Consider the following 13417-nt stretch of genomic DNA (forward strand, 5'->3'; position numbering starts at 1 on the left):
TAAAAATTAATAATTTTATTTTTTCAGAAGATGACTTGATATTTGATTTCTTGAGGATATTACTTTGATGTAATTAAAAAATAAGAAATTTGGCATCTGTTTAGAGTTTCTAGTATGAGGAAATTTTATCACTTGGAAAAAAAGTAAGGTAAGGCTAAAACAACTTTTGTGAGAAGGAAATGGTAGACATTAGATTGCCGCCAAGTGAATCACACAACCATGTAATGTTATATTTCATTGAAATAAATATTGTTACTTATTGCTGTCATGTGATGTTCATAATGAAGTCCCTAGATATGTGTAATGACTTAGTGACTTATGATGATATCATAGTACAATGATCGCTAGCCTTTTACAGTCTATTGTAAATGTTCCAATTGGATGAATACTAGAGACAAACATCAAACTATACATATAGAATTATACTATCTGATTCCAATTGTAGAATAATTATGGTTGATCTTGTGTCCATTAGTGTGAAAACACTAAGGATAGAAGGTAGGTGCTCTTTAGAGAAAGAGCTCACTGACTTGATCTGAATGAATTTCTTACTTTTATTAGACATAAACTTCAATCAGGTTGATTCATGTTATGGTTTTATAAGTGGTTTGTTGACCCGAGGCATCAAGGAGATATTATACTTGGACAGCTATGTATTGACAAATACATGCTAGCCTAGAATCATTTGATTCAAACATGTCCTAGTTAAGTTATAGCAATAAGTAAATGAATGTGATTGAGTGGTCAAGGCGAGATCATTCATCCTCAACATAAGAGGAGATTGACTCGAAGAAGAAGATACATGAAATCCCTATCTATGGTAGTGGATATATAAGGGAAGACGTTCTACAATTATCCACATTATAGATCAATAATAACTAAATAATAGATTAGGGTTTGACCGTTAACCATACATTAAGATTATTTATGTCTCACTCAGGGATTGATTATTAATGGTAATCAACGACAACATAGGTTCCATGCCAGAGTTCATTCATTACTTGATATCTTCTAGAGCACGAGGGGTAGCTTAGCACCCCACAATATGAAACCAAGCGTATCGATTGAGTGAAATCGATCCTTAATTAATTTATTTATATGTTGATATAGTTAACTAATAAGGTTGCCTAATGAATGTTAAGTGTGTGCCCCCTTTATTTGTACTTTTTAAAAGTACTTTTCATAAAAACCCTAAAAACTTTATAGATAATTAATAAGGTTGCCTAATGAATGTTATTGGGTTATTAAAGTTATTATTAATTGTATAAATATAGGGACCTAGTGGGTCACACATGAGATTAATTGATGTTGGAGGCTATGCATGAAGTTTTTAGGGCTTTTAAGAAAAGCACCTTTGAAAATTACAAATAAAGAGGGCACGCACTTAAGGTGTCCATGCCAGACAGATCTTCCCCTCTTTCTTCCCTTCTACTCATTCTACTCATCCCACAAGAGATTCTTTATTAACAGATGATTCACAAGATTTTCAAGATAATCTGGAGAATTAGAGGATGAGATCCATCATTATGTCGTCCATGTGGATGCATCTAGAGGATGCACCCATGAATGGCTCAAAGAGACTTGCCCGAGGAGCAAGACAAGGGTAGAGTTGTTCACAAAAATAGATCAATTGTGCATTGGTTATCAAAATATCAAAATATCTTCTACCACATGAAAAATATTTTCAAGCATTCAGTCAACAGCCACACCCTGACAAGTTCTTTGGGCTTTCAAAAAAATAAAAGTAAGATTTTAAAAAAATATTAATATTTGATTGCCATGTGCTCTTACAAGGATGTGCTCAAATACTAAGATATTTGACACTTATTTGGAGTGTAGTGTGAGGAAGTATTTCTCCCCAAGAAAAAGATAACAAATGTATAATGCAACTTTGAATGTTATTGTTTGCATGAATAAAAAAAAGATAAATATGGATGAGGCCCAATAAAATTATATAGCATAAACAGGGGTTGTTTATAATTGTGATCATTAAATAATTATTTATTAAGAAAAGAAGTCATATTCTTTGGAACAATATATTTATTGGATAAGAAATGATGCACTCCCCAGATGCATGAAATAGTTTGGAATGAGTTGGATTTTTTGAATAGGTTGGCCTAACTTGGTTTTTCATCTTTAATTGATGGGCACCTTTGATAATTTAAAAATATAACTAATTTATGCTAACTTAAATAGTATTAGGATCAAACCATGTTATATATCATGTATTTTAATTCATGTTAAAATAAAAGCTAACAAAATAAAATCTTATGGTTTATCTATTTTATAGAAAAATATATAATGGTCTTATGACTAATATGAGATTCAGGACGTATTAATTTTGTCACTTTGATAATGCCATAATTATAACTATTGATCAAGTAAGTCTAATTATTATCAAGCTCTACAAAATTTAGCATTGTGAGATAATAAACATATTTATACATGTACAATTCTGTATGTTCTTAATATGTCAGATGTTTGAAGAGATATAACCTTTCATTCTGAAAAGCCTAAATATTGACATAACTCTTAATCATAAATATATGCATATTCTTTAGGTTTTAGATATATTTTGATGACCATGAATTATGTATGTTAGATGGCTGAGACCTTCCCCCACTAAATAACTGATAATTAGTGGTCCTGAAATTAGTTATTCAAAACATATTCTCACATTACGAGTGAGATAGATATATGTTCTGAATAACTAATTTATGTATTTCCACATCTCTAACCCGGCTTCCATTATTCCTAGTGGAGAACGAGCTGGTGGGAAAAATCTGGAGATCATGAGAAGTATTTCCACACAAGGAGGCAGGCGGCTAGGCAAGTGGTAGCTTGACGAAGGCTGACCACTACATAGAGCTAAGAATATGTTTCTTTTTTTTCTTTCTAGCCTCAAGATGTTCCAGAGAAAACTCGCGAGAACAATGGAAATAAGTCTAGATTCCGAGGAAGAAGGATCTGTTCCCATGTAGTCGGGGCCGACCACACTGGGGAATATCACTAATTGGAAGGTTCTTCAAGGTTCCGACTTTAGGAGGAATTAATGTTACAAAGTAAAGAAATGGAGTAAATCAGAAAACATAAAATTAACATAAAATTTGACTTCACTCCGCGCCTTCTTCATATTCATCTTAATTATCTGCTGCACACTGCGCGCCTTCATTTACTTCACTCCGTCGCTTCTGCTCCGCTCCCCCTGGTAAACTCGCGCCTTCTGTATTTTAATCTTCATTTACTTCGTAACATGAATCTGAATCTGAATTGACTTCGTTAGAGATGGGGGAACACCCTTTAGCTACTATTGGTTTAGAGGTTACCTTGTGGACTTCTGGAGTCTAATTTATTATGAGAAGTACCATCTACATGAGAATGAGATAGTCAAGGTCAGAGACACGGAACTGGAGAAAATTTTGAATACAATCATGGGACAAGAGGGGAAAAAATGATGATATAGTGTTTAAAATGAACTTTTAACATATATGACTGCGATGAAAGCCTATGTGTATGATATTTTAAATTTAACATTATATAAATATCACTAACTATCTAAGAATATAAAATAAATATAATTGATATATGACATCATTTGACTTACCATTAGATCTTGCATGAAAGGGCTTCCTACTTAAGATTCTCAAAGTAAAGGAATTGACGAGTAGCATAATTATAATTCTCATTATATACATTCAAATAAAATTACTTAAGTAAAATTAATTTATGGAAAACTTATTTAGTAAAAGTCAATGAGAACTTAATTTTGTCCTTAAAAGTTAAACTCTAAGCCTTTCCATATAAAGTCCATATGTAATAGGTCAGTTTTTGTTTTTAAGTTATTAAAAATATTAGATTATTAATTTAATATGCTAATACATGCTGATGTATATTGTGGAAGTTTCAAAATATAACACCATATTTTTTCACTATATAATAAATTTATTTTTTTACTCAAGATGTAAAATAATAAAGTTATGAGCTAATTATTCTTGTAGTTTATGAGTTTACTCGGTGCATCTTTCATTTGTTCAAATATAAATTTATTTTTATGATTTAGGTAGGATGAATAAGTTATTGAATGGGTAATAATACTACTATGAAACTTACATATAAATAATTATCCCATGCATGATTTTTATTAATCCAAAGGTGAATAATTTTTAAAATAAAATTTAAGTTGACAATTAGCCAATACTTGAGACCCAAAAAACTTTCTATAAAGGATTATAAATCAAACCCATCCAATGCTTCTAGAAAGTTTTTGGTGATAGAATTGGCAGCTACAATAGCATATGTCATTTTGAAATATATGTTTTTCTAGTTCTTCTTCAGTATTCATTGTGGGGAACACATCTGAGAGAACTAATGTATATTTAAATCATTATTAGGGGATGAAAAGTGGTATTTTACAACATAAGACAGAGACATTTGAATGATGGTGATATGAGAAGGTGATAATATATATATATTATATATAATATATATATATTATATTATGGAAGGCTGGATGATACAGAGAGAGCGAAGAGACGAGGTACAACATGTGAAATTGGTAATGGATGGAAATTATGATAACTAGAGATTGATGTGTATGTGATATTAAATGTATATTATTTATGTAACAGCTGGTATGGAGGAATGATGAGAAATGGTGATGATAAAAGGTTTGAGACATGGATGAGATGGATTTGGATGGATGGATCCAGAATCAAGGTTTTGAGAAGAAATTTCCAATTATATTTTGCATTTTAACTCGAATAAATGATTAGCAACAAGAAGTGTGTGGATCTCAAACTCAATTTCATTTCACTCGGCCTACAAATATAGGAGCACATTTAATATTTTTCTTATATTTATATGGGGGTCTAGTTTAAGATCCAAGAATGTGGATGTCTATAGGATAGAGAGATGAAGATGCTCTCAAATTTTATTAAAATTGTAGTCAATTATTTTTCTCAAGCTGGCCATGTTTTCCTATTTCACATCTCATTTATATAATTTTGATATCTATCTGTCATGTGTTTTGCACTTTAGGTGTGAAGAAAAAAGAGGAAATCAACTAAAATGTTCATATGATCACTACTTTATTGAACAAACAGACATAAACTATATACCTTATCAACATGATTTATTCTTTGTTCTTTCTGATATAAATGTCCTAAATCCCGATTTATGCCATAAACTTAGTGAACCATAAGGTTTGTACTTTAAGTGGGAAGAAAAAAGAGGAAATCTGATTAATCTGTTAATATAATAATTATTTATTGAACAAAGAGATGAACTGTATGACTGATCAATTTGATTTATTCCCTGTTCTTCCTGACATATAAATCTCTTAAAAATTCCAAAAAAAATGATGTCACAAACTTAGGGAGTTGTATGATATAGACTCAAATTGTCGGGGTATAAATACCACCGCCATTTCAAACTTCAAAGAAACAATCACAAGTGATGGGAAGAGACGAGAGGAAGCAGAGGAAATCCTCTCCATCTCCACCTGATGGAATTTCTAGGTCTGGAGAGACGACGAGGAAGACCCATCGAAGAGAGGAAGAATCTAGAGATGAACGTAAGAAGCGGAGGAGAGGATCAGAGGAATCTGGCAGAAGCAGCCGCGGTGAGATTGGTCGATTTGGGTCGTTTCGATATCAAATTTTATTTGATGGGTATGAGATTAGCCGAGTTGGGTCGTTTCAATTTTCAATTTTATTTGATGGGTATGAGATTGGTCGATTTGAGTCGTTTCAATTTTCAATTTTATTTGATGGGTTTGAGATTGGTCGATTTGGGTCGTTTCAATTTTCAATTTCATTTGATGGGTAGAGAGATTTGATGGATAATTAATGGGACAGACGAAAAGAAGCGGAAGAAGGAGAAGAAATCCAAGGAAAAGGAGAGGCTGCGCGACATCGGCAGCAGAAATTTGGATTCGGTAAGTTCGCCTGTGCCTTTATTTTGAGCAGAAATATGGAATATTATAATCTGTTTAGCGTGATTTTGCTTCTGGAAATTAATTACCAAATTGGTGAAGAATATTCGCGTAGGGTTTAGAGTCAAACCTTGTTCATGAAAAATGACGTCCTCGGCGAGTCCTGTGATGAGTTTCAATTCCATTTTTTTTTGTTTTTGAAGTGATTAGTTTCAATTCCATTTTTTTTTGTTATCTCTTTTGAAACATTTCCTGTGATGAGTCGGCCCAGTGTCGGCCATATCATCACCGAGTTTGCTTAATTTTTTGTGCTCTTACATCATTATAGGATCTCTGTAGGTTCTTGATCTATTAATGGTTTGGATTATTGTCTTTCAGATGAAACCCTGGGATCTATTATAGCTCAAATAAAGAGTGCTTGAATCACTGAATTTGTGGGGAAAGTTGTAGGAATGAAAAAAAGCAAAGATTATCTTGTGCAGAGATCTTTATGATTGTTGCAATACCCGAAGGATTTAATCTCCGCCTGATGAGATTTTATTTAGAATGAAATATTTTAATACTATACTTGAGTTGTCCGAAATTTTGCCATTTGGGCGGCAATATTGACTTTCAAATTTCCATAATGGACCTCAAATACCCAATGTGAAGAAGAAGAATATAATTGATGAGAAGGGGCAAGTTGTCATAAACCCTCGAAACAGTTTAAGAGTTGAACATTGATGCCTTTTATTGAATTAAAAAAGTAATGATTGTTGTTTCAGAGTGACCCATATCATGTATCTTTGATATTAGGAGTGTCACTTATGATTTCTCTTGAGATCTTCAAATTTTAATTAGAATTCCCTTCACAACTGGGCATTTGGTCTAGTGGTATGATTCTCGCTTAGGGTGCGAGAGGTCCCGAGTTCAATTCTCGGAATGCCCCAATAAATTTTTTTTTGACGCCACTAATTTATTCTTTGCGTCTTTGTTGAATGAAAACATAATATTATTCTTTATAAGAAGATTGAAATAATTGATGCCGGTGTTGGTCAAATATTCCACCTATATGAAACATAATTCAGTAACCCTTCATATTCTCATATTTGCGATCATGTTTTTAAGTGTACTAAGGACTGCTGTTGATAGAAAAGAAAATTTATGATAATATTGGTTGTGTACTCTGATAGTTACTGCGTTTTTGGAATTTTGGGCACCCTAATCAGAATTAGAACTTCTACGGTCATACATCAACATCTGATTTTGGCTCTTAAATATGTGCTAGTAAGCATCCCGGATTTTTCAGGAGCTCATAATTTTGGCATTTCGTGTCCTTAATGACAAGTCCCAATAAAAAAATCAGAATTTAGGATTTTGAGCTTGAAATTAAGTAACGAGCATCGTATACGTGTTTTAAAGATATCAAACTAATTAAGTAAATGAAACCGACTGTGAATGGGCTCATGGTTAAGTCTTGTTGTGCAAAATCCAAACAAATTTATTATTTGAAAGTGATTATGTGTGGATTCTCCTGGTTAAGTGAAAAACCTTACGAAGTATTTTTGGTAACTAAAAAAATCAGTATTTGGTTTTTTAAAGATGATAGTGAGTAGATTATCCTGGCCAAGTCTTAAGAAAAAAACCTCATGAACCATTTTTTGGGAACAAAAATTCATTATTTAGGTTTTTAAAGATGGTAATTTTAACTGTCGTGATTAAGTAAATAAACATCATGAAGCATGTGTTGGTAACTAAAAAAAACCATTTTTTTGGTTTTTAAAATCACAATATTAAATATTTTCTACCATGGGCAGTTTAAAGAGATCTCCAAGGATGATTACTTCTCCAAGAACAACGAGTTTTCAACATGGCTGAAAGAAGAAAAAGGAACATTTTTTTCTGAGCTGACTTCTGAGGCCGCAAGAGAACTGTTCTTGAGTTTCGTCAAGCTCTGGAACAAGCAGAAACTTGACTCTCGCTATTATGAGGGCATCGCCAGAGCCCCAAGGACTGGCCACCACTGGAAGATCAGAAACTGATATCCTGGTTTTCCCTGCCTGCTCGTTATCATTTAAATACATTATTTTTCACTTTTGACTATAGATTATAATCTTTTTACCGTTTGGTTTTCTTATCACCAGGTTTTATGGCCAATGAAAGAAAGAAGCGTCAAAAAAGGTCAAGAATTTCTTTGTACCTGGTAATTTCGATTATGCCATCTACTGTAAATAAGTATCAATCTGTTACTTGTAAAACTAAATGATTTCCCAGTTCTGCCCTCCTGCTGTAATTTAATTGCATGATTTTTCCACCCCTTTCCAAAGTTTGGATTTCTTTTTACCTGGTTTTTTGGTCGATGAAAGAAAGAGGGAAGAATACAAGATAACTTCTTTGTTCCTGGCAATCCAGTTAAAATAAATATGTTATTTACGAGTTGAATAAATGATTTCGCGGTTTTGCCTTCATTGTATTTATAATTAACTGCGTGATTTCCTCACTTGTGACCAAATTTTAAAACATCTAATTCAGTCCAATTTCTTGTAACCAGGTTTTATGGCTGATGAAAGAGACGGCAAGAAGGTAAAGGATTTATTTATGCCGTGACTTAATGATTTCCCAGTTTTTCCCTCCTGCTATAATTTAACTCTATGATTTGCTCACTGTTGCCCAAAGTTTATTATCTCTAATTCAGTTGAATTTCTTGTTACCAGGTTTTATGGCTGATGAAAGACAAGACAAAAGGTCAATGATTTCTTTATACCTTTAAACTTCAACGATGCCATCTATTTTATTTTAGAACCAATCTGTTAGCTACATTTTACATAATAGTTAATATAGTTTAGTTTTTCTTCTTTTAGTTATTGTGGGAAATCAATTTGAAACTGTTTACCGTTAATTCAAATTTCATCTATTAATTTAATCTTTTAATTGAGTGAAACAATAGCTTGAAATTTCATTTATTAATTTAATGTTCTTGTTGCAGTTAACGGTTCAATTGCACCTGTCCCTGATTTTATCATTTTTTCTTTGAATAAAATCGAAAGTCATCTTATCTCAGCAAAATCAAATAAAAAATGACGACTTAAATTCGTCATTCGAAATTGATTTAGAAGAAATCAAATATCAATTTAAGTGATGACGTACTCTTAATTGATGGGTTTTGTGGTTTCAACACCCATCGCTGCCTTAAAACTGTTAATGCTCAGCTCCTCCTCTTCTGTTATGATCTTGCCAGAACGAAGATATTGAGAAGAGCAAGATCATAAAATGAAAGCAGAGAGCGACGATATGCTTAGGGCAAACTGCTTAGGAACGAAAACTGGGATGGAAATTCGTCCTGAGATGAATGGACGGGACAGCTTTTGTCCACTCAGATGAAAAAAGCGTCCCCTCCGCATCCCTGCACTGATTCCAGACGTCAGACGAGACGATCAAAATGCACAAATGGGCTAAATTGCCAAAGATACCTTTTGAAGGATAATATTTTTGTCACCAATGTTTTGGTTGGAGTCTTATAGATCATCCCCTTCCTGCCACTAAGATAAGAGATTCATCATTTTAAAATAGTGATTTTATGGCCAGTGGGCTGTATAACAAGATAAATTAATAGAAAAAGACGATGCAAATGCAACTATGTTTCACCTTAAAAATACAATCAAGTTTTTTATTTTCATTTTCATTCTTCTAGAGTTAATGTTAAACAATTAGGAAATTACATGAAGGGAAAGGTGGCAAGAATGCTTATTGAACGGGAAAGGTACATCATGTTTTTCTCTAAAGGAAATATGAAGTGATGTCGAAACGACACCAAAACGGTTGGAGAAATGAGAAATATCAAGTGATATCCATCGCATGATGAACCATATTAGCATCATAAAAATCCCTAACCCAAAGCTATGGTATGTTGATGGATGATGTGATGACTTGCTGTACATGCCCACTGTGTAGTTAACGACTATCTTATGTATGTAATTATTTAGCACATTATATACATATCAAGTTATCTATCTTACAACCTTTGTTCAACCAACTTAATACTCCGAGGGAGAGGGAGCAGACAACTGACGAGAGAAATGTATGGGGCTGTGTAAGTTAAAATGCTTCTTCTTTCTTGGAAACAAAATAAGAAATTACATTCCAAGAAGAATAAAAGAATTCTAAGAGGACAAAAAAGTGGTTAAAATAAACTATTTATCAACATTTTCAGCATTAAAGCGACAGAAGATAAATAGGATTTTACAACGTTCTTGTACTTAGAATGATTCAAATAAATATTTACATAAATGTGGGGAATTTTCGGAAAATAAACTCATATTGAGTCTCACATTAGTCTGCCCATCTATAAGAGTAGAAAGATTAATGATCATAAGTAAAAAAAATAAACTAATGAAAAAAACTTATAAATGCTATGAAAATATTATGCTCACTTTTAGGGTTTGATAATTGACCTGGATTTGCCAGTTGAAGGTTGAGCCCAGTGAATATTGGATCAGCTCGACTGGTCGATTAAATTGGATGAGTATATGGCGAGTCAAATAAGTAGTACTGTCAAAGACAGCCATTAAAGATTTAATGGGCAAAACCAACCAATCAATACATCCTAGTCGTCTTGATGGCATCAAGAATTTTTAACTTATATTTTATGACCTCTGAAAATTTCTCTCGCATGAAGTGTGTTGTTCATGCTAAATTAATGAAAGAAAGGTATATTTTCAATTTAGTTAATACATTTAGTTATTTTATAAACTATTCTTTGAGAAAAAAATTAATCTAATATTAAACTTTGTTTAAAATAAGCCTAGAATTAGAATAACCATTAAATCTCAGTCAGGTTTGGCCCCAAAAATTTCCCCACCTCATTCAACTCACCTTGGTGTCTCTGGCCTATCTCGCCTAAGGAAGCCAACATGCTCCTATTAATATTTAATGTCTTAGTAAATAGGGTGCTACTAATGATACTGATTACCATCACCTCCCACCACTATATTCAATATCCACACTAGTAGCTATAAGATCGGTTATACTCATCGTATGAGTGAGACTAGACAATGCTATGCTTTCCAGTTATTCTGATGTCCTTCTCACATATAATTAAAATATGAATGCTCAAAAAATATAATAAAAGACTAATGATAAATATATTATGATTTTTTCATAATTCATTTAGTCATTGTTATATTTTTTTTTATAATTCATGGATTTCAATAATAGTCATCACATGTGCATTGTTGATAGCATGTATTTTTAGTACCTTAATATGATCATATTTACATGTTTATTCGCATTAAATTACTTATATTTGAAAGTTATCAAGATTAATATGATAAAATCTATTTTTAGAATGACGTTCTGACTTTTCTGCATTTTTATGTATTTTTGGGGATTTTTATGACTATAGATTATGAAATAATATAATTTTTTGAGACGAAATATGATTTTTTGGAATTTTTTGTCATTAAAATTGGAAATATATGTTTTTTCTGAATCGATATATATATATATATATTTATATGTATTTTTTGGGATTTTATTTTATTTTATATGAATTTTAGAAGATGTTTAATGTCTTTATTTTGCACCGCCATGTGCCGCCTTTTGATTCATTGAATGACTATGAATTAGAACTAAAGATAATGATTGGCAACAACCAATCATGAACTTAGTTAATGATTGGCATCAGTCAGTCATTTGGCTATGCCATTATAGCACGCGAAAAACAAAGCCATAATGTCATTCAACTAATGAAGTTGACTTTTTAACATTTTCTACGAATGGATGACTTAGAAGAATAAAAGAGGAGGTTTTTTTGTAATAAATGCGCACATGTGCCGAGGAAAAAGGACAAAATGGACTTTTCTTTGTTTTTCTTAAGAGTAGTTAATAAGGACAGCGGGAGACGTGGCTGCACAACCCTACGCCACGTGTACATGTGGCGCTCGCGTATCGCCTACTGATTGGAATAAAAATGAAGGAAAAGCTGATGTAGCGCGCACTGATGCGCCGCCACATCAACCACGTGCTTGTATTTTGTTATATATATAATAATAGTCTTATTATTCTTGGTGTCTTGGGTGTATGGGGAAAAGCATTAGAGAAGAGAGGGAGCTTATCGGCACTCGTAAATCACTGTGACCCTAACAGAAAGTAAGGATCTAAGGTAAGCATCCTCGCCTTATGTTGTTTCTCTCATGACATCATTGTTATCATAATTATAGTTTGTTATCATCTTTTCATTTTTCATTTCACTTACATCTCCATTATCTCGTCTCTATCTTTACCATCATACCATATACACATTCGATCACTATCGTATCCGTCATGGCTTCTACTTTATTCTCGTAACACTTTGCATAGTTCTACTTATATTTCCTCGATATCACTATCTCACCTATTCTATTCTCACATTTATCTCATATCGTACCCATAATCACTATAATAAGAGAATTTAATCCTTAATCATCATTACATGTGGATACAATACTTACTAATCACTAGCTAAATATTTGGAAGTACGGTTACATATATTTTTATTGAATAATCTCAATTACCAATGATGAATTAAAACCCCTAAATTTGAGATTATCAATTGTAATTTGCATATTATATTAAATGAATATAAACAAGATGGGGAATATGTGATTGGCTTTGCAAGACACATATATTTTCAACAAGAGAGACATTGAGAGAGAAAAAGAAGACATATGCAGAGATATAAAGAGAAAAAATATAGAGAAATATACATGAGAGAAAGAGATAAGGACATTTAAAGAGAGAGAAATAGACATAAAGAAACACAGAGAGAGTGAGATAGAGAGAAAAAGAGATAGATAAGGAGAGAGAAAGATACATACATTCATAGAAAAGTACAAAAAGAAAGAAATTGAGATAGGGGAAGAGAAATGAATAGAGAGCAAAAGAGAGATACATGGATAGAGAAATACAAAGAGAAATAAATAAAGACAGAGAGAGAATGAATAGAGAGTGAAATAGAGAGACAGAGATAGATAGATAGATAGATAGATAGGAGGGAGGGCGAGGGAGGTCGGAAGGGCGAGTGAGGTCGGGAGAGGTTGAGGAAGGTCGAGGGAGGACGAGGAAGGAAGGGAGAGGACGAGGAAGGGAGAAGGAGGGCGAGGAAGGAAGAGGGAGGACGAGGAAGGGAGGAAGGGGCGGATCTAGGGCGAGGAAGGGAGAAGGAGGGCAAGGAAGGAAGAGGGAGGACGAGGAAGGGAGGAAGGGGCGGATCTAGGGCGAGGAAGGGAAGATGGGTTGAAGGAGGAGGAAAGAAGGAAGGTGAAGGAAGGTGAGGGTTGGAGAAGAAGGGGTTGAGGGTGAGGGAGGGACGAGGGTGAGGATTGAAGGAGGGATTCAGCATGGGGGAGGGGTGAGAGTTGAGAATTGGAAGAGGTGGATAGAGGCTGAGGGTCGGAGGAAGGTAGGGCAGTTGAGGAAGGTGAGGGTGAGGGATGATGGTGGTCAAGCAAAAAGGGAGAAGTTGAAATT

General features: G+C 33.3%; 1 protein-coding gene and 1 non-coding gene across 5 annotated transcripts; both read left to right on the top strand.

The window, feature by feature from the left end:
- Window positions 1–5430: 5430 nt before the first annotated feature.
- SCI1 (splicing regulatory glutamine/lysine-rich-like protein) lies at window positions 5431–8771 on the top strand. Of its 4 annotated transcripts, none has more exons than XM_078577437.1 (6): window positions 5431–5620; window positions 5856–5935; window positions 7729–7960; window positions 8056–8114; window positions 8463–8494; window positions 8626–8771. In XM_078577437.1, exons 1-3 carry the CDS (start codon window positions 5455–5457, stop codon window positions 7951–7953), a joined length of 471 nt encoding a protein of 156 aa, XP_078433563.1. In that variant the 5' UTR covers window positions 5431–5454; the 3' UTR covers window positions 7954–7960; window positions 8056–8114; window positions 8463–8494; window positions 8626–8771. The 4 variants fall into 4 exon arrangements, with proteins under 4 accessions (XP_078433563.1, XP_078433565.1, XP_078433567.1 ...); XM_078577439.1 differs by having other exon boundaries at window positions 8056–8092; XM_078577440.1 differs by having other exon boundaries at window positions 5534–5669.
- On the top strand, window positions 6789–6860 carry TRNAP-AGG (transfer RNA proline (anticodon AGG)). The gene has a single exon. It is a non-coding gene; the product is annotated as a tRNA-Pro (tRNA).
- Window positions 8772–13417: the final 4646 nt, after the last annotated feature.

Source organism: Wolffia australiana, chromosome 6 (assembly GCF_029677425.1).
Source record: "Wolffia australiana isolate 7733 chromosome 6, ASM2967742v1".
Lineage (NCBI taxonomy): Eukaryota > Viridiplantae > Streptophyta > Magnoliopsida > Alismatales > Araceae > Wolffia > Wolffia australiana.

Coding starts and splice junctions, on each gene's coding strand:
- SCI1 (XM_078577437.1), top strand. CDS start 5,455: ATGGGAAGAGACGAGAGGAAGCAGAGGAAATCCTCTCCATCTCCACCT. Junction 5,621..5,855: donor ATCTGGCAGAAGCAGCCGCG/GTGAGATTGGTC, acceptor TTAATGGGACAG/ACGAAAAGAAGCGGAAGAAG. Junction 5,936..7,728: donor GCAGCAGAAATTTGGATTCG/GTAAGTTCGCCT, acceptor TACCATGGGCAG/TTTAAAGAGATCTCCAAGGA.